At 39.8% G+C, this 25,077-nt stretch overlaps 1 protein-coding gene across 7 annotated transcripts in view; it reads left to right on the top strand.

The window, feature by feature from the left end:
- The window catches only part of REPS2 (RALBP1 associated Eps domain containing 2), a 158,004-nt gene that overhangs the window by 56,122 nt on the left and 76,805 nt on the right, over window positions 1–25,077 (top strand). For 5 of the 7 annotated variants that reach the window (XM_045021638.1, XM_045021548.1, XM_045021459.1 and 2 more), the window contains exons 4-9: window positions 3,856–3,982; window positions 8,405–8,502; window positions 13,370–13,505; window positions 16,662–16,725; window positions 18,449–18,591; window positions 23,536–23,630. In XM_045021638.1, the coding sequence (XP_044877573.1) occupies window positions 3,856–3,982; window positions 8,405–8,502; window positions 13,370–13,505; window positions 16,662–16,725; window positions 18,449–18,591; window positions 23,536–23,630 (663 nt within the window). The remainder of the gene's footprint in view (window positions 1–3,855; window positions 3,983–8,404; window positions 8,503–13,369; window positions 13,506–16,661; window positions 16,726–18,448; window positions 18,592–23,535; window positions 23,631–25,077) is intronic. The other 2 variants (XM_045021781.1, XM_045021377.1) reach the window with 1 other exon arrangement.

The following is a 25,077-nucleotide window of genomic DNA, read 5'->3' as shown; positions in this document are numbered from 1 at the left end:
TCAGCCCACACACAAATCAACATAACTTGCCCAGTGTCACGGACTCAGAGGACTCGTGCTCTCTCTCGACTCCATATGGTCCCTGGGAGGAACCCCCGTCAGTGTGCCAGTCCTTCTCGGGGGTGAAGCCGTAGGCCCCTCCGCCTCCTGGAACGTCACTTCTCTGAGCCTTCAGCATGCCTGTCTCTCAGCATGGGCCCCCTCAGGGAGTCCACTCGCTCTGGACCCCCGGGACCTCCACTCCCAGAGGCAATAATGCAACCCTGATCTCTAGACTGGGGTGACTCTCAGCCAGCGTAAAGCAGGAGGGTTTATTGAGCATCTGAACCCAGCACAGGAAACTCTCCGGGCTCTCGGGCCTAGCAACCCTCAGCACAGTACATCTAGGTCTCTCCTGCATCCAGATGGGCTCTGGCTGCTCCCTCTCCCCAGCCCAGAAGCCTCTTCCTTCCAGCTGATCATCCTATATCATCTCCCCCAACAACTCTTCCCCTGTCCTTTGTCTTTGGTCCCAGATAAACAGGTTGCCTGGGCCCTCTTTCTTCCATCCTTTGTTCTCCACTGGCTGGAACCAGCTGGTCAGGTCACCGGGGTCCTCTCTCAGCCCTTTGTCCTCCCACTGGCCAGAACCTGCTGACAGCCAAGCTGAGGTGGGCTCCTGGTCACCACGTCACTGGTCACTAGGGTTCCCATTTCCAGGCAGTTGTCTGGGGTCCTGGCTGCTAGGCGAGGTCACACTTGGTCCTCTGTAACAACAAACCCTCTCCCACCACCTCGTTAAACACACAGCACACAGGGTAACCGAGACCCACACAGTATCCATGCAAAACACTAAGAACATCCCCCACCTAGTCACACCCAGCAAAATGCACACATTCTTTCTCCCTCCACCCATATTTACCATAAAGTCATCACTGTGGTTCATCAGTTGTTAGAGCTGTAATATTCTTTGCAAATGTTTTAGATACTTTGCTTTTGTAGTTCAAGGTTGCTGTTTTTTAGGGAGAGAAGGATGCAGAGGGGAAAAGTAGAAAACTGCCTTGGTTTAAAAAACAACAACCAAACTAATGAGTCTCTATCATTAGTACAGTCTCTAGTGACAACATAATTAATGAAAAGAGTGATGCTGGAAGGCTAAGAGAACAGACAGCCCTTCATGACTCCTGTCAAGCTGTCTGGAGTAGCTCAAGAGCGTGAGTAACAACATCAGGGCAGACTGTTAAGAAGCAGGATACAACCCCCAGATTGGTTGTGTTCTTAGTGTATGTGCAACGTGCTCCAGGTGGCATGTGACCAGGATTCAACCCCGAAATTGATCTACTGGTTGGATCATTAGCTTCGCTGCCCCAGGATGCGTACTGTTGGGGAGTGCAATGTGAACGCTGATCCCTGGCCCCCAGATGGGTTGTGAGTTCTATACTTAAATTTCACCAGCTAATTATCAAGTGAGAACTCTGCAGGCATGCAGTTACAGACAGTCCCCTTGGGTTTTCCGATCGATCTGGCTACCCAGATAGTGATAGATGGTCCCTAACACCAAAGATCGCAGCAGTATTCAAGTTAGTCCCCTTTCCAAAGGACCAGTCACTTACCCTAGGTCAATTGCACCTTAGATCTCACACCAGTGACCATGCTTGTAGCCAATCCTATGATAAACTATGGAAAGAATCATTAACTAGGAAAAGGAAATAAGAAAGTTATTTACAAGGTTAAAAGCAGATAAACATACAGTCGTAGGTTCCAAAAGGTGATAGAAGCTGCTGTAATGTGCAAACTCTGTATGTCCTTTAGGTAGGGCTAACCCAGGCTAAGCAGCTGGGATCCCTCACTTATGCTTAGAAATCTTGCCCTCCTAAAGTCCTAGCAACATAGAGATACAGTTTCTCCTTGTTAGGGCCTTTTATTCCTTGCCCTTTCAAGTTGCAAGTTCAACTGCTGGGAGGAATTCAGTTGCATATCTCCTATTCATGGGGGGAGGAGAGCAATCAACAAAATCTTTTTTGTCTTCTGATGTTCCAAATGGTTTGTTTGGTGTTTTATGGCTTTCTTTTGTTGGGCAGGAGATAACACCTCCTGTAGTATTTCACACTTGGTAATGCTTCTCTCCTGACTGGTGATTTACAGTTACAGAGCAAACACTTAACTATTACCTTGTGACATTGGATACAGATATAACAAGTGAGATTAATGCATGCAGTAATTTATAAGCATTCTGTAAATTCTAAACACTAACCACATATTTATAACTCTAATACCTATTTTAACAGCACTAACACACACCAGACCGGTTCCAGTTATATATTTGTCAGTCTCCAGTTGATGCCTAGGGCCTTGGCATAACCTGGCAATTGGTCTGCCATCGTCACAACTCCTTGTTTTTGGGTTGAGGAAACCTAGAATCAATAGAATATTAGAGTTGGAAGAGACCTCTGGAGGTCATCTAGTCCAATCCCCTGCTCAAAGCAGGACCAACACCAACTAAATCATCCCAGCCAAGGCTTTGTCAAGCCAGGCCTTAAAAAACCTACTATATTCTTTCTCCTTTAATCTCCTTTGAGGTGTTATACCAGGCTAGTTCTGGAAATCCACCCTCAGGGAAATATTCTGAATTCCCAATTAAAAATAGCTGAATCATAAAGAGATTCATATTGTCTGAATCTATAAAAACTGAGAATGAGTGTGATGCTTACATGCTTATAAAAAAAGCAATCTCACAGCCCCTGTTATTTGCATGACCCTTTCCCTTGCCTGACATCATCTCATTGTGCATCATGTTTTGTGGTGAAAGCTCCTTGGGGCAGGCAGTGTATATATCTGTAGAGCACATGCACACTTATGGCACTGCCAGTATTAGTAATAACAAACTTGGCCTGAGGCTAACCATTATTAATGAAAGCAACAAAGAATCCTGTGGCACCTTATAGACTAACAGACGTTTTGCAGCATGAGCTTTCGTGGGTGAATACCCACTTCTTCGGATGCAAGAAGAATAATTCTTGCATCCGAAGAAGTGGGTATTCACCCACGAAAGCTCATGCTGCAAAACGTCTGTTAGTCTATAAGGTGCCACAGGATTCTTAGTCTGGATCTGTAAAAGCAACAAACACGGCTACCCCTCTGATACTTGACATTATTAATGAATTAATTGGGGCATGCACATATAGAATAATGAAATTGGAAATTGTTTTCTGTGAATAATTCCATTCAAGTACAGCATTGCCACCAAACCTATAGCTCTTCCTAGGTGACTTTTATTGCCTTGGTGTTGCACTGTGAAGTAATATTTTTTCTGTTTATATAGTAAATTATTGTGTCCTCTACAAAAGCTCAATCGTCAAGGAAAAAGGAAACAAACTCCAAGTTAGATCTGACAACATCTACAAATCTACTTCTCACAAAGACAGTTCACAGAATATTTAAAATAAATCTTTGAATTGGTGCTTTTAATTATTTTTCATTTTTTGCCTTCTTCTGAAATGAAAAGTATTTTCTTAAATGGGGAATGCATTCAAACACCTAAATACAATATGCAAATCCAAAAATACCCAGTAATAATAAGATTTAACAAAAATATTTCTCCAGACATATATGCAAGTAAAATGTCTTAGAGTTCATTCTAACCCCTTCCGATGAATATGGCTGTATTTTACCCCCAAAACAAGGCTCAACATCAAAGTATCACTTTGCCATCTTCCATTTATAATCACGTTTCTTTTGGAAACGTTTCTTTGGGGCATGAGAATTTCAGTTATTACTATGCCTTGCACATCATGCTGTATGTGATTGAACTGATATGCAGTATTACTCCACCTATTTCTGTAGTCACCTCAGAATTCCACTTTGTTGTTTCTGAAGCAGGAAACCAAGTCTCCTCCCATGTCACCGATGTGTTCACCTCCTGCTTCTCCATCTAATTACCAGAGAATACCCTTGAGTTATGGCTATGGCAAGTCAAGGAGTAGGCTTGAACAGCCACATGGAGGTAGGATAAAATCTGGGATGCACAAGTCATACACTGTTGTTTTTTTCCCTCCAGTGCCTTCAAATCTCAAATGCAATTAAGGAATCAGCCTAATAATGTCTGGGCTTAATTACATCTGTCTTTTAGTAAATGAGCTGACCATCTTTTTTTTATTTTATGCAGAAGCTTTGCTTTCTGATTATTTAGTCCTCTCTTCCTGTTTGCTTTCCAGTAAATTAATTATCATGTGTAGATTTGTGTGCAACTGTTCACAAATTAATGCTAATTGCCACATTTTTGGCAAACCTATGTGCAGTATATGTTAATGATTGAATACTGTGAATGTTTCAGTGCATAAGCATGTTTTTTTAATATTAAAATAAAAACCCCACTCCTGATTTCAATAACTGCTGTACTAGTTTTCAGATTTACAGTGAGGCTTTGTTTGCAAGGGAGAACAATGGTTTTCCTGGTTACATAACAAAAATAACAGTAAGGTATGAATGTAAAATGGAATGGGAACCCAGAAGAAAACAAATTACCACAATTTAGATACTTTGGGCTTGATCATGCTGCTATAAAAGTCAGTAGCATAACTCTCATCTGAGTACTTGCAGAATATAGGTTTTTACAGGTTACTTTGTAAGCTGTGTAACGGAGTCTAGCTTTTGGAGCAGGAGCTGTCTTTACTATATCTTTGGATAGCACCCAACAGAATAGGGCGCCAGTCCTGACCGGGGCTTCTAACAACTGTTGTAATATAAAATGATGATTAAAAATGATAGTGAGTGACCAGTAGATGCTCTGTCACAGATAAAGCATAAAATCTAACATCATTTCTTCAAAGGGACTAGACAGCTGATGTGGGTAGAGCTGGTTGGGAATATTCTGCCAAAACTATTTTTTGTTGGAAAATTCCGATTTGTTGAAACTGAAACATTGAATGGGTATCCAGTTAGACTAAAAAGATTCATGAGATCCTGGATAGAATTTCTGGACAAAAGCAAAGAGAATGCTACCCACCCCAGAAGAGCCAGTTGGTTGGGGCACTCACCTGCAATGTGGATGACCTAGGTTCAAGTTGCTGCTCTGCCGGTTTCAGGGTAGGGACTTGAACCAGGGTCTGCCACATGAGTGCCCTAATCACCAGGCTATAGAGTCAGTCTCTGTCACTGGCCCAGTGGTTATTTAATAATTTAATAATAATCTCTCCAACAAGAGAGATTGAGAGAGACCCACCCCAAAATAGCCAATAGACTAGTGGTCAGGCCATTCTCCTGTGATGTGGCAGACCCACATTCAAGTGTCTGCTCCAAATCAGGCAGGGTCTCTCGCATCCCAGGATAGTCCCCTAACCATTTGGCATTTCTCGGGTGGGTGGGTGGCTGGCTGGCTGCCTTTCTCATTCTCTCATTTTCATTAAAAAGAAATAATTAAAAATCTTGGTTTGTCCTGATATGGAATGGGAGAATTTTCTAAATCTTGGAAATGTTTGTGGGATAGGAAAACCATTTCTCATCCAACTCCAAGTGTGGGTACCATGAGTTTACATGATCTCTGTGAATGAAGAGTGGGATGTATTGGTTCTTCAGCTGTTGTCCTCAGTTACAAGTGACTAAACTAAACTGAGGTCTTATAAAAATTTTTAATTAAGTAAAATTTGTGTTGGTGGTAAACATCAGTGGTCTGACGCAATCAAATGGACTTCTAGTTAAAGGTTCATGTTAGTACTGAGTGATAGTCACTTGTTAGCAAGTAGACTGTCATCCACATTGATATGTTAGTTATCCACATGTAAGTCATAACAACGCAGTGATTTCTGATTTTCAAAATAAGCACTGCAGGTGGAATTCCCTTCCACTGTACCAACATGTGCCCTGTCCAAATCAATCAGCCACAGAACAGTAAGGACATATATATCCTGGATTACAATTCTCATGCAGTGCACTAGGTATTAATGTTAACAGGAACTTTAAGATTACCAGAAATAGTGATTCTGTTTTGTATGGCACAATCCATTATATTCATGTACTTCCCCCACCATTGTAGGCTCTTGTAATGAGTGCTGAATGTCCCATGCTCTATTGGCTTACCTTGCTTTGAACAGTAATTTATACTCCAGTTTATACTTCCAGCAAGGTGCTATTCAAAGTGAGCAAGGGTTGTAGAATCAAGTCTAACATGAATGTCAGATTCTTCTGAAAATTAATATAAGTAGATAAACATTAAGATGATAAAATCCTGCGAGGCCATGAGCCCCTTGAGCACTAAAACATGTCCTCCAGAAAGGCATCCAGTCTGAATGTGAAGATTCTTAATGTCTTCAGATCAAGACTGATTGCCTTTCTGGAAGGTATGCTTTAGTCAAACACAAGTTACTGGTCTCAATACAGGGGTGACTGAGTAAAATTCTATGGCCTGTGTTAGGCAGGATGTCAGACTAGATGATCTAATTGGTTGATTCTGGCCTTAAAAAAATACAGGAATCTGTTAACTTTCCGGTTTCATTGAAACCATTGCATTGAAGACACTGAATACCGTTCTGGAGGGGCCTATCGAGCATTGGGTTTGTGTATGCGTGTGTGGTGTTAACCTTTTTTGTACTGATTATACTCCGATGTGTTGTTCAGAAAGTAGAGATCCTGGCTCATTGAACATTCAATTTTTCCCCATCCCTCTAAAGTAGAACTTTATCTGGGCAGTCATGCATTTTATTTTCTTTCTAGTTTTTTAAAGTTCTGTTGCTGGTAACCACATAGCAACGGAGCCCCATACTCAGCCTCCAAGTACTGCAGTGTATTTCACAACTTCCTTCCTGTCTTCTTTCTGACATTGAAACACATTTGGAAGGGAAAAAACTAGATACCAGCACAGGATAAGAATAGATAACAATACTAGGGGGTAGAAAGATAACTTTAAAAAGCAAGCTGCTTTGTAACCTTAGTAAGATTTTGAGTTTCCTTGATTTTCATTTTTCAGGAGACTCTAAAATTTTGTATAAATGATGCTGAATAGCATTAGGACAGTGCTACAGTTTGAAGACTTCAGCAGAAGAAGTTGGATTTCAAAATAACAGATTTGAAGGAGAGCTCCAACGTGCCCTGCTTCAATGTCTAGTTATTTATCTTCATTTAAAAACAGGATTGTTCCTAAATTACGCAGATGGAATGGAATTCTTCTCACCTTAGGAAAACTGAAATTATTGTTGCTTTTCTTCACTAACTCTAGTCTAGATTCGGAGAGGTGCTGAGCACCTGCAATACCATCAGGATCAGGCCTTCTCTGTTTTGAAATATTAATTTGGGTTTTAAAACTAAAAGATATATTCAAGACTAATGGCCTGTTGATGACCCGCAAAAAAAATCAGGTTTGGAATTTGCTTGTCAATCAAATATGTCTCAAATCAAGAAGTGATTATTGGGTGTGTACTTCTGAGGAAATTAACAGTTCTAATACCAGCCATTTCGATTATTTGTTGTACTATTCTGCTGCTGTATTTGGCATTCTAGTTACTCTTCTGCCTCTTAATGTGCACTAGACAAAGCTAAAGGGTGGAACATTTAGACATTGCCAAGGGCAAAATTTTTATAGCTCAGTTTAACTATTATTTTCTTATCTGTATTTGTAGTACATACTTAGGACCCTGGAAATATCTCCTGTTAGAGCCCTTTTCTATTTCCACTCAGCAGATGCTGAATTTCCTGAAATTTGTGGGACTATTTTGTTTAAAATTAACTTTGGTCTATAGTAACTTTTCTCTGCAAAGCGTCTGTTTTTTAATAAGAAAATCATTATTGATGTCAGCACATCTCCTAGAAAAAGGTGTCATTGCTGTATACAGAGTAGGAAGCAAAAAAACTTTGGGTTTTAGGAGGTTCTAAAAGTAGGAAGCTTATTGTTTTTGTTTTCAATGTTCTGGCAATTGAATGATCAACAACCAAAAAACCCAGGTATTTAGGATCCAGAGAATTTTCCGCAGTCAAATTTCAACAGTTTTGTTACAGATCAAATCAATGTCTAATGCTCTTCCTTGACAATGTCCTCTTTAAACAAATTAGATTTAAATAATAAAGTGAAAAACCTAAATCGCTTGAAAATGACAGTTGAGAATTCACTACATTCATTAGTTAGCTGATTTACTGTAATAGTTTATTCTTGGGCTGCTGCTGGTTGTCATGTAAATGTGCATTTTAACAACTATTAAAGCAATTAATGCCAATCTGATAGGATGAAATGACAACTTCTATTGTTAATGCCTAAATATTAAAGAAGAGATATAGGAGGCGAGCATGTAATTAGGGCTTTGGTAAGGGGACAGAATTAATAGTAGTACAATAATATTAAACTTAATGATCCTCTGTATTGTAATGCTTAATTTTCACTTTGAGCTTGTGGAACCTTATTGAATCCTCTGATTTTTTTTTCTCTCTCTAACTTTCATAGTTTCTTATGAAGCTAGACATTCTACACACCAACAAGATGGACCAGCAACGGGAAATTATGGATCCAAATCTGTACTTGTACATTCCTCTCTTAGTCGGGTAATGAATTGCCTGGGGATTAAAGAAATAAATAAAACAAAAAAAGAAATGCATGAAGTTCTAGTTCTTGTCAAAGTGACTTCTCATTTGGGACACTGCTTGTTACTGACACATAAAACTTAGGCTCTGACCCTCTAGTGGTGCTTTTTGAAATAAGTGGGGATGTTAATCCCAGTAACATAGACAAATTCCATTTTGAATAAATCAGGACCAAAATCTCCCCACAGTTTTAGCTGAGTAAAGTATTCTTCATTATTTTCACTTTATATAATCTTCATTTTGTTTCTCTTCTGCAAAGGTTTCCTCCTCGTCTCTACTGCCTGGCAAATACAGTCTTTATTTTGCAAGTAAGCACATTAAGGAAGACTGTGGGGTTCAGTTAAGCCCAAATTTTGGTTTTATAAAAACATTTTGCAAAGCTTAACATGAATACAAATGTTTTCAGAAATTTAAATATAAAAGTTCTTCCAATGATTTTTTTGTTTTTGTTTAAATAACAACACTCCCCTCTCGTATTTGCAGCTCATTGATCGGTGCATCCTTCTATTGTAGGAGAAGTATAAAGCACAAGTGACTAGAAAGCCAATTGAAAATGAGTACCGGTAGTTCATTTTCATTGTTTAAGCTGAGTGAAATTCAAATGTAAGCAATCAACATAAATATTGAAAAATTAGATTGAGATTCTTAGATGATCAGAAGTGAAAGAATTTTAAGGTATTAATAACACAAGAAAAACATCTGTAAAATATATGCATTTGAGATTTTTTTTCTTGATCTATTCTAATGTGTTATCCCTGAGACACTCACACTGCCATGACCTGATATCCAGCTCCTGTGCAGGAAATCATTCAAATTTGTAGACCCAGTTTATTGTCTCAATCATCTCAATACTGATAAAGAAGCTTAGGTGGGATGTTTTATTTGATTTACTTGAACTGGTCTAGAGTTTCCCTGCTGGCTTCAAAACCATAACTCTGCAAACTTTCCAATTTCTCTATTGTAAATTTCCTATTACAGCAACAGATTTTTGGTCTAAGGTAAAATCTTGCCATGTTTACCAGCAGAACTGCTTTTATTTAAATGAAATGTTTTTTGACTGTGCTCTCACTGTGTCTACCCCATAACATAAGAACAACATGAGGCATGGATAGATGATTAGGGATGGAATGGGTTTTTCAAGCAAAGTCAGTTTCCCCCTCCCTCTGGCCTATGTCTACTTAGAACACAATGGACTGCAGCTCCTACAAGAATTATTAATCTTTTATATCTTGCCATATTGATTAGCTTGTGTTCATATTTTTTACTGTACAAGCAAATATGATGCACCATAAAACCTATTTGTCAGTGTTCTATTTATGCATTTCAATAATTCCGCACCAAAGGAATTCTACAAGGCTATCCGGCGCTCCATCACATAGTAGCCAGGGGATAATTTTGAATGCTTCCTTTTGTTTAAAGCTTGCCAATTATATCTATAGTTTGCAGACAGAAGTTATGAAAACAGTGCACTCTAAACTGGAGCAGAGTAGGTTGACCTGTAATATTCTATTTCTGCTTTGTTTTGCTACTTACATTCTATTTTAAACTGCCTTGAAGAATTAGGACTATGTTTGCTTGATCAGCTGGTTTGAATAAGGTCAATAGTTTTCATTGTTTCAGTACTGCCACCATTTTTTCTAGGATTATGTAGAAATTACACAAAATAACATAGCTGTTCAACTAAAGTAGTATGCATGAGAGAATTGTAGAATGTAGCATTATGGGGATCAAAGACACTAATGAAGACAGACAGGGTTGGCCTTTGACCTATCAGCTTCTCTTCTTCTTCTGCCTCCTTACTTCGATGTTTGCTCTGCTTCAGTTTAAAGCAATTACCCTTTTTCCACAGCTCAGCTGCTGCAGAAAATAAAAAAGGAAGCAGCACTCCATAAGGAAATCCTGCCTGGTGTGTATGGAGAATTCAGACCAAACATGTAGGAGCCAAGTAAAATAACATTGTGGCCTGTCATTGGCTTTGATGATGATGATATTTTTCTAAAGCCTTTCCATGTTGGATCTTAAAGAGCTTTAGGAAGATTAATTACTAGATCTAGTCAAATGTTTTTAATCAAAAATCTTCTTCAGTGCAAAATGGCTTTTTGATAAAATGGTCATTTTTGAGAAAGGATTAGATGGTCAGTGTACTTGTTATTACTGGGGTGGTGATCAGAACTGTTGAACTAGCTAGAGTGGGGAGCAAGCAGGTATTTAAAATGAGGTGGTTGGCTCTGTAGTTCATCTTTCAAGAAGTGGAAGTTGTGGCAGCCCATTGGTTGGACAAGTTCTGGGTGTTGACAAAGTATGTGTGAGAGAGTGAGATATATGCAGGACCATTTATGGCTAAATGTTTGGTACATGGCTAGGGCCAGCTGTGGAATTATACTAACAAGTATGATTTGATGGAGCATTAAGTTCTTCAGTGATTTTTCAGATGACTCTGTCATCTTTCTTTTAGGGTTTTGTAAAGAGGAACTTCCAAAGAGATAGGTCAGATGGAAGTTCCATTTTCCCAAATGCACCTTTGTTGCAGGGAGTATTAACACTCAACAGACCACTATAAATGGGTAAAATATACCTAGTTTATCAAAGTACACAAATATGTCCGTACCAGTAAGTCAGGCAAGAAAGAAACACATGCTGCATTAACAATAGAGAGAGACTGACAACTGAGTCTGTTCCACTGACTCCACAATCAAAGTCTAAAATAAATAGCAGTAACACATTTATACTCCTTGTCTGGTGCCCACCCAGGAATCCACTGGTATTGGCTAGTTAACATACCTGTCTTTGCTCAACCTCAGGACCCAGCACATCTTGCTGCAAGAAATTATCCTCTTATTTCACAAAGAAGATCCCCAGCATCTGGTCCATCAAGAGCATCAGCCTGACACAGGACCAGAAACACAATGCCCCTATAGTGGTCTTCTGAGAATTCATCCCAGTGACACAAGAACTAATGGAAGTACCGATGCCAATAAAGGCCAGCACTGGTGACTAGTTGTAAAAGAGCAGGCCAAATCCTTCTTGAGCTGCCAATACTGTAGTGGTTCTATGTTGGCACTAGCAAACAATGTTGCTGTGAGGCTGTGGCATTGTCTGTATGACACTAGGCTATGCAGATTCCTTGAGCTCTGGGGTATCAGAGAGAAGTCTAAAATACTTCAAGCTTCTCAAGAATCTAAATAGTGTCTCAAATTTTGAGTCCAACTTTGATGAAAATTTCATGACCACAAAAATGTTTCTGATAAGATACTGCATACTTGAGTTACAAGCCCAGAGTCCTGGTTCTTCCGAGAATTTTTTAGTTGGATTTTGCACGCTCTGTTTATCTTGTTGGCTGCGTTAGATGTTCATTAGATATATTTCTTCAGTTTTCTCACTGTGGCAACCAACTGTGCAGCTTCACCAGTAGAACCAACTGTGCGGGAATTTGTATAGACCAGATTGACCACTGGCATTTTTAGCCACCGAGTTGTCTAATCGTGCTAAGAGCAAATCTAGATGCCACGGTGGTTAAAATGTCAAATGTTACCAGTGGCCTGTCCATACTAGCACCTCACCAATGGCAGCAATGGTGGATAATAACTTTAATAAAAAAATGCCTAGGGTAGACAAAGCCATTGCAAATTAACAAGGCAGTAAGTTTGCCGCTGGTTTCATGAATAAGACTATGAGCCTGATTCTCATTTACACTAAGGCCTTGTTACACTGCTCTGGAGTGTAAAGGTGCCTCAAAGTGGGTATGAATTACACGTTTACACATCAGCACTTTCTAAAAGGGTCTTAGTACAAATGAGAATAAAGCCCCATGACTATTAGGGTTGTTGTTTTTTAATCACCAGTCATGTTTTTTGTTCCCCTTGTCTGTCTACCACAGAGCAAAACTTCTCCATGAATTTTTACAAACTTTCCTCTATGGAAGAGTGACCTAGGTTTTTTAAGCTGTTCTAAACTATGGTTTCATTAATATTAAACAGTTTTAAAATAATGTTTGTTGAACTGTAGACTGTGGCTTGAAATAATATAACCTCAGGAATTTGATTTTTTTTTAAATCAATTATTCCTTTTTTTTTTACACTTGGGAAAAACTTAGCTGATTCATGGGAAACAGTGTATCTAAAACATCATGTAGTTTAAACCAATAAATCTCACATAATTTCAAACTAGCACAAAGTACTATTTTGTGATGTTTCCTGTTTTGGGGATCTTTTAACACATTTTAAAAAACAAAGTCATATATTTGAGTTTGAGCACATTGACAGCCTAGCCAGAGGAGTGGTCTTAAACTTTGCCGGAGCATGTAGCTTATTCTTTCCTACATTCTGTCACTGAAATATTTGTCATGCAGGTCAAAGCATTTTAAATGTTTGCTTCTTTCCACCATAAGAGTGAAGCTCACAACATTGACGTCCCCTTCTATGCAAGCAAGCAAACAAACAAACAAACAAACACAACCTTATACAAATCAACCTTTAAAAAAGTAAAAAAAAGGCGTAGGGAGGCTGCCAGCTGAGGAGAAAGCAGGCAGCCAAACAACGTAAGAGTGGACCATTGCACAGCTTTAAATGAGTATGTTCCCTCATTGATCAGCAACGTAACAATGTTAAGAGGGACGACTTTAAGTGAGGAGTTACTGTATTTCTCTGAGCAAATGGGCATTTATAATAAGCCCTAACTGTAACAGATATTAATTGGCTTGGGCCTTTCTTCTCCCGTTTCTTTAAAAAAGGGCCTGCTAGATGTGCAGACTGACTCTGACTTCTTAAAATGTCTGTGTGTGCTGCTTTCCCCGCACTTTTGTAAGTGACTTTTTGCCATTTTTTTGAAGTTTCTTTCAGTAGAAAGTGAGCCACAGGACAGCAGTAATTACCCAGATGACCCCTGGAGGATAACTGAGGAACAGCGAGAATATTACATCAACCAGTTCAAATCCCTGCAGCCTGATCTGAACTCTCTTATTTCAGGTAACATTTACTAAATAATATGTATGTGCAGCAAAACAACCAGGATGAAAGGCCTGAAAATTAAAGCAAAGTACAGTAGATAAGGGAAAGCTTCTTGAATTATCTTTAGATCAGGTTTGTGCCCCAGACAAGGTTGATTTAAAAAAAATTTTTTTTTAAAGTAACAACTTCTAAAAAAGTTACCAACCTACCCACTGCATTTTGTCTCTTTTTTGCTACCCAGCCAGGATTCAAATTCATGGGGGCGCCCAAAAATATAGACCAGTGTCTTCCTTCTCCTCTGCTGCCTCCTCCTTGCCCCACTGAGGGGGCAGCAACTACTTGCATCCAGCACCCAACACCGCAACCCTAACCCCGGCGCACCAGGTCACAACGCCACATACTCAAACACCTCGCCCTCCAAATCCTCTTTCTCTTCCCCAGGGCCTACAACCCTAGGCCCGCAACCCATCTACCATCTTCCTGTGATCCACTGAATTAAAGCATTAAAATAATACAGTGGGTAACATAGTTTCTTTGAAGAATTTTTAAAAATTATTTAAAGCGTGGTTCTACTGTTAAAGATGACTCCAAAATGGGGTACAGGTTAAATGTGTATTTTAATACCACATGCTCTCTGTTAACAGGTAAAATATTTTTTCTTAACTGCCATCCCTGCAAACTCCATCTGGGATCTGAGAGCCAAGCTGGGTTAATTCTTTCTTGTGTGTCATCATCAGAAATAAATGTTCTGCAGGCCAAATGCTGTTCTCACTTACAACTTTGCAGCCCCGTTGTCTTCAGAGAGTTTATACAAGTGTCATTGACTGGAATTTATCAACAAAAAGAAAATCTTTTGATGTTGCACAAGGAGGACTAGAGTCCAGCTATTTCTTTCAGCTGTGGTGGCTGCAGGGCTAAAAGGAATAAAAAAATAAAAGAAATGTATATTTGTCACTAAAATGAATAGATATGATTCTAAACACACACTGGGAGTAGATCTTTTGAGGAAGAATGTGAGTTTCGCATACTAATTTTTCAGAATAGAAACACACTTTAAAAATTCAGTGAGAAGTTAAAATAAATGGTTTGAATCTGAAGACAGATTTCTGGGATGATTTAGTTGGGGATTGGTCCTGCTTGAGCAGGGGGTTGGACTAGATGACCTCCTGAGGTCCTTTCCAACCCTGATATTCTATGATTCTATGACAGCATTTGGGGCTCAGTCCTGCAAAGGGCCAAGCTGTGGCCTGATCCATAAAAACACAAGCATGTACTTAACTACTTTCCTATTAAAGTCAATGGGACTGTTTACGTGCTTAAAGTTAATTATCTGTTTAACTGTTCTACAGGATCATTTCAGGATGCTCAGCACTCTGTAGGATTGTGTTGTTGGCCCTTAAGCAGTTAAATGTAAACCCTGCCTAGCACACACATGGTAACTGATCTTAAAAATCAGATTTTCACTCTGACCAGACTTCTTGTGAGAGGAATTATTCTAGGTACTGAGAGTTAGTCTGGCAAGGAAAAGCCACAGATTTTAACTACAGGCATTTTGACCATGTCCTCTGAGGTTATATTATTGCAATACAACACTTTGGGATTCAGGAATTCTGACCTCAGACAAAAGTTTTAAAATAATTGCTTGATCTTGGCAGAAATTAGCACTTCATCAGTTTTTTCCCCTTGGTTAAATCTTCTCCAACTGATCTTCCTAGTAGGAGGGAAAAGAAAATGGAAGTTCAGCACATAGTGGATTTCCAGTGAAGGAAGTATAAACTTTTATAGTAAACTTTGTTTATAACAGAATGCACTCTTTAGAATATGCAAGATGTTTGCTCTATCTATTCAGAGAGAGAGCCTCATAGGGCCAGACATTGCATTTCATGCACATCCAGAGTTACTATTAACTGCAGGGGGAGGCAGGATTATAGATCTGTATATAATGGCCTTACGTTTTGCAGGCCTAGGTGAAGTAATATGTGCAAGGGTGCAGTCTTTTGCCACCCCTGTAGCCTATTTGCCTGAGACAGTGTTTGGCAGCTGGATGTGTAGTGAGCTTCTTATCACTGCAGAGGGCTAAGCAGGGGTTTGTTGGCTGGGAGGGAAATCAGATTGCTTATTATGGGACGGCTACAGAGGATGTTCACAACTGGTAGTGAAGACTGTAGCAGGATGCTTAGTTGGTTCCTCTAAGTTCAGGGGTGGCCACCCTGAGCCGGAGAAGGAGCCAGAATGTACCAATGTACATTGCCAAAGAGCCACAGTAATACGTCAGCAGCCCTCCAGCACCTCCTGCCTGCTGCAATCAGCTGTTTCGCATGTGCAGGAGGCTCTGTGGGGGAAGGGGAGGAATGAGGGCATGGCAGGGTTGGGTGCAGGGGCCTTGGGGGAAGGGGTGGAATGGGGGCAGGGCCAGGGGCAGAGCAGGGGGTTGAGCAGTGAGCACCCCCCAGCATATTAGAAAGTTGGCATCTGTATCTCCAGCCCCGGAGTCAGCGCCTATGCAAGGAGCTGCATATTAACCTCTGAAGAGCCGCATGCGGCTCCGGAGCCACAGGTTCGCCATCCCTGCTTTAGTTTTTCTTTCATGATGGTAGGGCCGCAGCAGGCCTGAAAGCAGAGAAAGTCACTGTGGGAGTAGCATAGACGGTGCAGTGCCATTTGCGGCCACATACTTGGCATGTGATTAGAAGCATCCTTTTCTCTGGAAAGGAAGCCATTTATCTCCGTTTTCCTTTCTTTGTAGTCATAATGGCATACTGATGAAGATAATAGTAATATTGAGGCATGTTTTCATCCATTAATATTTTTCCCACGTGGAGAGGAGAAGTAGAGAAATGAGGTCAACCGCTCTGCTTGGCCTGTCTGATGTCAGTGACTCACCAAGAGACAAGTGGCCAAGCAAACAGAGTGTCTGTTGAATGTGAAATAACAAGCTGCTGATGCTGTTGCAGCTTTATAGAAAAACAAGCAAAATCAGATTGGAAGATGAATATCAAATGCCTAGCAATCCTTGTGGCACCTTAGAAACTAACAAATTTATTTGGGCATAAGCCCAGATAAATTTGTTAGTCTCTGAGGTGCCACAAGGATTCCTCATTGTTTTTGCTGATACAGACCAACATGGCTACCCCTCTGAAACCTATCAAATGCCTGTTTCACTGTTCTTGACAGGTTCCGTGGCTAAGAATTTCTTCACAAAATCCAAGCTTCCCATCCCAGAACTTTCTCACATATGGTGAGTACTGTAGTGTAACCCAGAATATGGATGCTTGTTTTAAAAGACATTTTAGCTCAAGAGTTCTTGTTAAATTAAAAAAGTGTCTTTAGAGTAATTATAATTATTGCTCTTATCATCAACATCACTTTCAGGTCCAAGCAGCGGGGTGCGTGTTGATCTTCCTGGCATGCTTGTTATCTTTTTAGAGCTACTCTTTTACTCAACAGGACTGCAGATATTTGAATAGCAATATAAATGATAGCCGTTCTTAAGAATATTATAAGAAACATCATTAGCTCAGTGAAAAGACATATTTCATGAAATGGTTTAGAAGAAAAACACATTTGGAATATTTTAGATGTGTTCAGTTAGCTTTATGTTTCTGGCTGTGATTTATCAGATGAGGCCTAATTAATACCTAATTTTTAATAAGTGCATCTGCATAATTCACCAGTGCTTTTATTAATGAGCCAGCACTCTTGTTTTTAATGAGTTTGTTTAGAGACCATTGCAGATGGGACTTGTATACAATACAATTTATAAGGATCTTATTATATTTCCATAAACATAATGGTTCTTGTATCGTTGTCCTATCTTGATACGAGGAACAAACTGTTCTAAACATTCACCAAAAATGCTGATAAAGGGAACTTTTATTTCACTATAGCTATATACTTTTATGAAGATAGATTTTAAGAAAAGCTTGCAAGAGCCCAAACATCTGTTGGGTTCAGAGAATTTGCCTGGAATAGTTTCAAAGCTAGTTGTGAATCATGGGGGGGGCGGGGGGGGAAGGCTAAGGAAACATTCTCTGGGGAAAAATGAGCACTGGAATTTAATTTAAAGATTATTTAAGAAAAACTGCTTAACCCATTATGATAACCAAAAACATTTTATTTATGTTACATATATTAATTGTGCTCTGTGTAGCATTACAAAAGAAAATGTGCCTTTCTAGGAGCAATTTGAAATCTTGCATGATATAATTTATCAGGCAAAAACTCCTTTGCTAAAATTGAGGAGCATTTCAATCTTCACTGTAACCTTGACTGCTTGAAACATTGCCCCTTCACTTTCAGTCAGTGATGAAGTAACTATTGCTCCATTTTAGCCATTAATACTAAATGAATTCTAATATTTTCCAGAAGGTGTAGTCTCGGAATCTGTGTTTGTGTGCTTCTGAAATCTTCTGCTATTGTTTCATGCTTAAAGTAAAACTAAACAGGGAGCAGTGCTAACGGGCAGTTTAACACTAACAGTCCAAACTGCCACCAGCATTGGTTAATCCAGCTGTGCAGCTCATAAGGCCAGTCTACACTTGGTAATTAAGCACTTTCTGAAAACTGTTTGCATTGATCGGTCTGCCTGAAACAGTACTGAATAGGGTTTAAGTGCTAGCATAGACCAACCGAACAGTTGTCAACACCATTTTGGAAAGAGAGATTGAATTTGGGTACTCAAATGTAATTTCTAGACAAATTTCAGTTTTTGAAATACCAGATAGAAAATATTGTATGATGTGGCATAAAGAGAAAGCACTTTTTTCCCATATAAAATCTTCTTAGTATTGGAAAGTCAGATTGTTCCACTTCCCAAAGGGAAATGTTTAAAAAAATAAGCAGTATTTTAAAAAAAATCCCTCTTGGGAATTGTTACCTTTTTACATAAAGAATATACTGTGTGTGTGTATATGTTTCATTCCTGCAATGGTTCAGGACATGTGTGAATACCATGTTCACAGGGAGCTGAGCGATGTAGACTGTGATGGAGCGCTGACGCTGCCAGAGTTCTGTGCTGCATTTCACCTCATTGTTGCTAGGAAGAATGGTTATCCATTGCCAGATACGCTGCCGGAGACCTTACTGCCAGATTACCTTCAACCAGGTGAGACTGTGATAGTCCTGTACCATTTCAGAAACTCCTCATTCATCCAGAACAGCTTTTTTTAGTAAGAGACAAAGATTTAGCTAGAAGCTGAGTAGTACCTCTCAATGTAGCTTGATAAAACACTGATTTTTAGTTATGCTTAAAGGGAAAAGGCTAAAGAAGAACCAAAAAAAAATACTAAAAAAAAAAAAAAAAAAGCAGCAGCGGCAGCATGTCTCTGTGAAGGAGCACACCTGCACACTGACAAAGAGGGGACTAATAAGCTCCTCTGGGCCTGGTCAGCACCAACGAGGCACCCCTGCAAGGCCTGGAGCGGGGCGGGCGCGGGGATGTTCAAAAGGAAAAACCTGCCACAGGAAAGAGGGCAAGGGATGTGAACAGGGAGAAGGTTGCCCCGTCCCAGACAGCTGAGACAGGCCTGCCCAGGGGGAGACAGCAATAAGCCTCCCCTCTCCTGAAGCTGCATGGCCCAGCCTCAGAGCAGCGCACCCGATGAGGAGGGGCTGGAGGTGGGCCTTGTGTAGATTAAGTTCTAAGGGCTGTCCCAGGAAGACTGCCTAAGTTCCAGGTCACCCTTGCTGCTTTTCAATTTTCTGTGCTCTCCTCTCCCCTATAAGGGAAGAGAGAGGGGAGAGGACTTTTCATTTTTTGTTTATTTGCTCCAAGAACCCCTTAGACATATGCTGTGGGGAGAGAAAGACAGTATGAGGATCTGAAGTGGGGTCTGGAGGGAACTTGAGGGGGACCCCTGCCCCTCCAAAGTCTCTGTTCCCGACAGGCTGTCTCCATGCTCGATTGAAATACTAGTGTCTACTAGTATTCTACTGTCTAGATTCTACTAACATGAGGCATAGCCAGGAATGGCAGATGGTTATCTGTGGCAAATTTGGATGTCACAAACCTTTACATATGAAGTAGGTGACTTTTAGCTTATGTGTTGTCTTGCTCTAATGACTCTTGGAGGCATATTTGAAACAATGGAATATTACTGACCTGCTTTACAGCTTATCTTGAATGCTGTATAGGATTACTGATTTTAGCAGAGCTCACTTTTTTCTGTAACTCATTTTCCTGATCTGCCATTCCTGCTGTTAATATTTTACAATTAACATTGAGATTTCACCAGTTTGTGTGGGACGGGGATAAATGAGTCTACAATGTGTGATGTACCTCATAACTGAGGTACATTTGAGAGATATTGACATGTGTTGTCAATTTTCATTACGTATTAACACTGAAGTGCATACCCTTCAATTAAAAAATGTGCATAGCTTTCTAGGGTGAAGAGGATTAATTGCTGATAATAGTTACAGTGCTAAGAGATAATATATGAGAGCTAATAAAATCTCCATTAAATTTGCTGGCACTTTAAAAGGAGAGGAAAAGAGCAAATCAAGTTGTAGTTAAAAAATTAAATGTCCCCCATGTATCAATTCACTGAAGTAATTTCTGTCAGATTCCTGTTCTCTACAATCCACCATCTTCATATCCAAGGGTATAAATTATTTATGAAACATCAACCTTCAAGATGTTCACACTATTAAGATGTCCTTATCACTACCACCTCCATCTTCCCTCCCTCAGGATCTCCTTCCTGTTTGTTGTGCTCATTTCTAGTCTCTTTTTAAATTAGACTGTAAGATGGTCAAGACACGGATCTTGTCTTTCTATGCAGTGCCTTTCACTGTAGAACCTTGAGCATGTCATGATTATGGCCTCTGGGTGCTACTGTAATAGAAAGAATTAGTAGTAATAATAGGGCATTTCTCTGACCACACTATGAACCTCTCATTTGGCATGAATCAGGTTGTGTGTTGTCCAAGCTAGCCTTCCTCATCTCCATGTCTTCAGTTTTTCTCTTGGCCTCCTCCTAATGTCTTGAATTAAAACCAAATACTTGAATTGCATGCAGCTGTTCATAAATATCCACCACGTTTTTATTAACTAAAGGCATTTCCACTGCAAATTTGAGAACAAAAGGCTAAATTGCAAACAGGTTTGTTTCTAGCTATTGCAGAATGTTTGTCATCCTGCTAACTAATATTTAAAAAAAAACCTTACCAAAAATACTATAGTATTTAATAGATAATAAGAACCTTTCTCTAGGCTTTTTAAGCCATCTCATAGAATTTAATAGGCAATTACATACCCTTACAAGAGAACTTTATAAGATAGTTTAAAAAAACCAAAATCCTCTAGAGTTAGTACAATTTTCTGTACAAGTTTAGAGTTTTAGAATCATTTCAGTAGAAAATTTCAGTGGAGACTAATGGTTTTGTCCGTATTACATTGTTTGGGACTTCTCTAGAAGGGACAACTGGGAATGGATAGCTCAGGAAGACGATACTGGAATGCCACATCTGACATGTCTAGGTCACTAGCTAGAATGTAGTTTGTGCTTCTAGTGACCGAGAGTTTGTCTTCAGCTGCACCTTTCCACTGTAGCACTTTAGTGAAGACACTCCTATGCTGACAGGAGAGCGTCTCCTGTTGGCGTAGTTAATCCACCTCCCTGCAAAGTGGTAGCTATGTCAGCAGTTAGGTCGGTATAACTATGTTGCTCAGGGGGGTGAGCGATGTAATTATACCGCTATAGGTCTGTGGTGTAGACCTGGCCTGAGAGTAGTCCAGTGACCTACATGAGGCGAGTTTGGTTGTCTCTGTCTCATTCCTGGCTAGAAGACAGGTACCAATATTAAAAAGAAAAGTCATCACCGCAGTTTGCACTAGTTAGCACCTTTTACTGGCAGTTTGAGCACAGAGCGAGGACTGAATGAGCACGGATAGTGTCTGTGTTCCTCCATCCTTTGAAGTGTTTCCCCCAGGTCAGAGTTGAGGCACGTTGGCAGGATGGTGCGGGGAAGCTTGCATTATTGCTGTCCATTTAATATCTGATCTGTTGATAGAGGACATCAGTTTTCATTATGTCAGTTTGGTACTTCTAATATCTTAATTTTAATTAAAAAAAATACATGAGGAGAAACAAAGGCAGATGATAATGGCTGCTTACTGTCCTGGCCGATGGTGTCTCACTATGTCCTTGTGCTTCCTTATCTGCTTGTTGTAGCCACCTGACGTCTATAGACTTATATTTAGATTGTAAGCTCTTTGAGGCAGGGACTGCCCCATTATTACATATTTGTACAGTGCCTAGAACAATGTGGTACTAGCTTCCAGGCAGTATTATAATACATACAGTTAATAATAACTGAAATCAACATGCCTCTGTAGCCATCTGCCATGTAGGCCCACTCATGTAACTGCAGACATTAAGTTTTAAAAAGTAGGGCAGATAGTTGTCTGGGAGATTTTTTTCCCATATATTTTTTCCTCTTATTTGCACCTAGCTTTTGTTCTGAGCTCCCCTGTTTGCACTGTAGCCTTCTATCTTCCTAAATGAACTTCTGTTTTGTTTCTTTTAAGCAGCAAAGCTTTTCAAGGGCTAACCGTTAATTCTAGCAGTGATTTTTGGCAGAGTAGTTGAGGGATTTAACATTTAGCTAATACTTACAGCTCTGGTTAGACAAGATTCACAAATAAAGATGGAGTTTTTGAAAGGAGAAGTGTGTATTTGAAAAAAACCCTTGCACAGTGAATCACATACAGTACAGGCTTCTGAACCAACAATTTTTGGAATATGCATTTAAATAAAGTAGTATGGTGTGCTTCCCCATATATGTAACAGACTCTTTTTATACTCGCTTCCAAGTACAACACTAGAATTTATGACAACTTGGTATGAAACATTTTTTATGGGAGAAGTCCTATACCATAGTTTAATGTCTATGAAATCAAGGTTTTGCTTGGCCATTTAGGAATGTAAGTCTATTTGAGAGCACTTCTCATTAGCCTGTTGTATTAAGTCCAGTATGAGGTAGACTGAGTCCTTTATTCATAAGGCTCAAGCAGAATTTTTTGCATTTAATCAAAATGTTAAAATTTAAAATAAAAAAGTGACTTTCAAAAGAAGCATTTAAGGATGAATTGATTTTGCTACTTATATGGCTTGTTTTATGAACTACAAGTTCAGGGCTAAATTCTGTGCTGGGGTAACTCTTAAGAACTTGACCCACAGTGTTTTGCTTTGAAAGCTTTTCTTGAATTAAAATAAAAAACCCTAAAGCTGATTGCCCTGTCTAGTAACCTAACTGTGTTTTAAATTAATACAGATTTGTAAAAGCTTAGTTTGTTTGGAGGGACCAGATGCTAATCAGAAACTAGAAACTGGACTTGTGAATTGCTTATTCTGCTACTCAACATATTAATCTTAAGAAAAATAGGTTTTCTAGCTACCAAGATGCTTAATGATTTAGAGGGACTAATCCCTGAGAAATGTTAGCAGAAGGGTCCATGTATATAGAACAAAAACATGGGTGTTGCAAATATTACCTTAACAAATTGCAGGGTTGTTTCTCCTGCTCCCAGTATTTACCTGATTGAAAACTATTAAAGATGATACAGACTGAAGCAAATGTTGTGATTAGTCTTCATGCTTTTCACTGACATTTAGTTATATTGCATAGTGTTGGTTCTAATACATTTTCCATTTCTAGATAACACAAACAGGAAGTTGCAGGCCTGTCAATAGGTTTTATAGTTCTAGCACTCCAGTCTGTAATCTGTTACGCCTACTATATTGACTCTAGATCCCATGAAGGAAAGACACAAATAAAACTTCAGTCATAGTTGTTTTTGGGTGGCTGAATAGTATCAGAATCTGTCCTCAGTCCCACCCAATTGTTTCTACAATATATTAGACTTGTACATCACAACATGTTACTTAAAAATAATACAAGAGAAAATGCTTCTCTGTACAGTACTTATCACCTTGTTATCCAGAGCTATTGCAGTATGAAGAGGTGGGGAGGAAAAATAATAATCGAATACATGTAAAATATACGTATTATCAAAAAAAGACATGTATCTTTGCTTTCCTTCCAGCTTCCCTTAAGCCTAAACGTGACTGCGCATTATTGGATTCTTATTCTGAGTCATTGCCAGTCAGTCAACAGACCAGGGACTTTAATCGAACTGAGGTAAGAAAATTACCCGAGGACTATAGTTACGTTAAGGAATTTACATTAGTAGACCACCTAGCAATTAATACATCATACATATCTGTGGAATTTTCAAGTGGGCTATCTGTTTTTAAGCTTGCCTTTTTTCCATCTTACTGTTCCTCTCTCAGCAATTCATTCAGTGACTGTAGAGGGTAAACTGGCCACTTTTCAACAGGTATGCATGAGTGACAGAGTCTACAGCCTCCTCCTAAGAACCCTATGCTATGACAGACAAGTTGGGAGTCTGTGGGTCAGATGCTGGGAGAAAGTTGAATATTCTTTTCCTGTCAAGCTCCTGCCTTGCTCAGGTTGGCGCAGACAATGGGAAGGAAGGTCTGTGCTACTGTGGAAGGTAATTGATCAGAGGAATCCAGATAGACTGAGGCATATTAATGCTGTTGGGGATTGGATTGGCCAAAATGTTGGGCTTTGTCAGGGACAAACTTCATTCTTGTCAGGATCTCCTTCCAGACTCTTGTCACCTTATCAGCACACTCCTCAAAGATGTGTTTTTCCTTTTTCAGAGCCCCAAGTCCCATCTTGTCCCCAGAAATCCCATTGAAAGGGAATACAATGTACCTTTCTCAGCTGTTCTGGCCTTGCCCTCCCTCCCCCCATCTCTGATGACTGCTTGTTACCCCAGATTTGGTGCAATATGTAGCAAGAGTTTGGGTCTACAGGTCTAAGTAAGCATGTGCTGCCTGCTGCATCTTCATTCCTCCTTCCCCTGGTTAACTTTTTGGCCTCTGGTGTGACCTGAAACAGAGGCTAATTGATGCTCTCCCCTTTCCACTCCAGTGGACAGATTTTTAAAAACTCTCAGTCCCCATTCAGGTATCTAAATGAAGCAGGCAGCGATTCAAAATTTCTCAGCACCCAGGAGCTCCCATGGAGAACAAGAGAGCAATGGGAGCTGCTGGGTACTGAGTGCTTCCAAAAATCTTGGTCCCTAGTTCCTTCTGGCTTCCCTGTGAAATATATTTCATCCATGGTCCTGCTATTGCCAGCAGTGAAGATATCACCACCCAGTTGGCTGTAAGGTGGTGGGCCACTGCACCCCAGCCCATGCTATCTGTCTCTGCCGCTGGTCATAATGCCACAGTCTACCTAGGTACCAGTAGTGGATCAGCACATCTAACTTTCGAATGACCCGGCACCTCCCTAGGTTCAGGATCCAGCCCTGGACTAATCCTGGCCTGATGGACCGCCTAAAAAGAGAATGGTGTTTTATATCAATATAAGTACAGGCCAAATAACTGAGTTAAGGGGACAATAGTTCAGTCAGAGGGACTTTAGAAAAGTAAGTGGTCTCATGACATTTGTAATCTTGAGAGGATTAAAGGCCTAAAACCTGGAATAACCTTACCTGCCTCATGGTTGTTGCCAACCCGTTGCACCTGGATATGTCAATTCAGAGTTTGTA

This window comes from Mauremys mutica, chromosome 1 (assembly GCF_020497125.1).
Source record: "Mauremys mutica isolate MM-2020 ecotype Southern chromosome 1, ASM2049712v1, whole genome shotgun sequence".
In the NCBI taxonomy this organism is placed as follows: domain Eukaryota; kingdom Metazoa; phylum Chordata; order Testudines; family Geoemydidae; genus Mauremys; species Mauremys mutica.
Note: the sequence above shows the minus strand (reverse complement) of the source record. Positions and strands in the feature narration are given on the sequence as shown.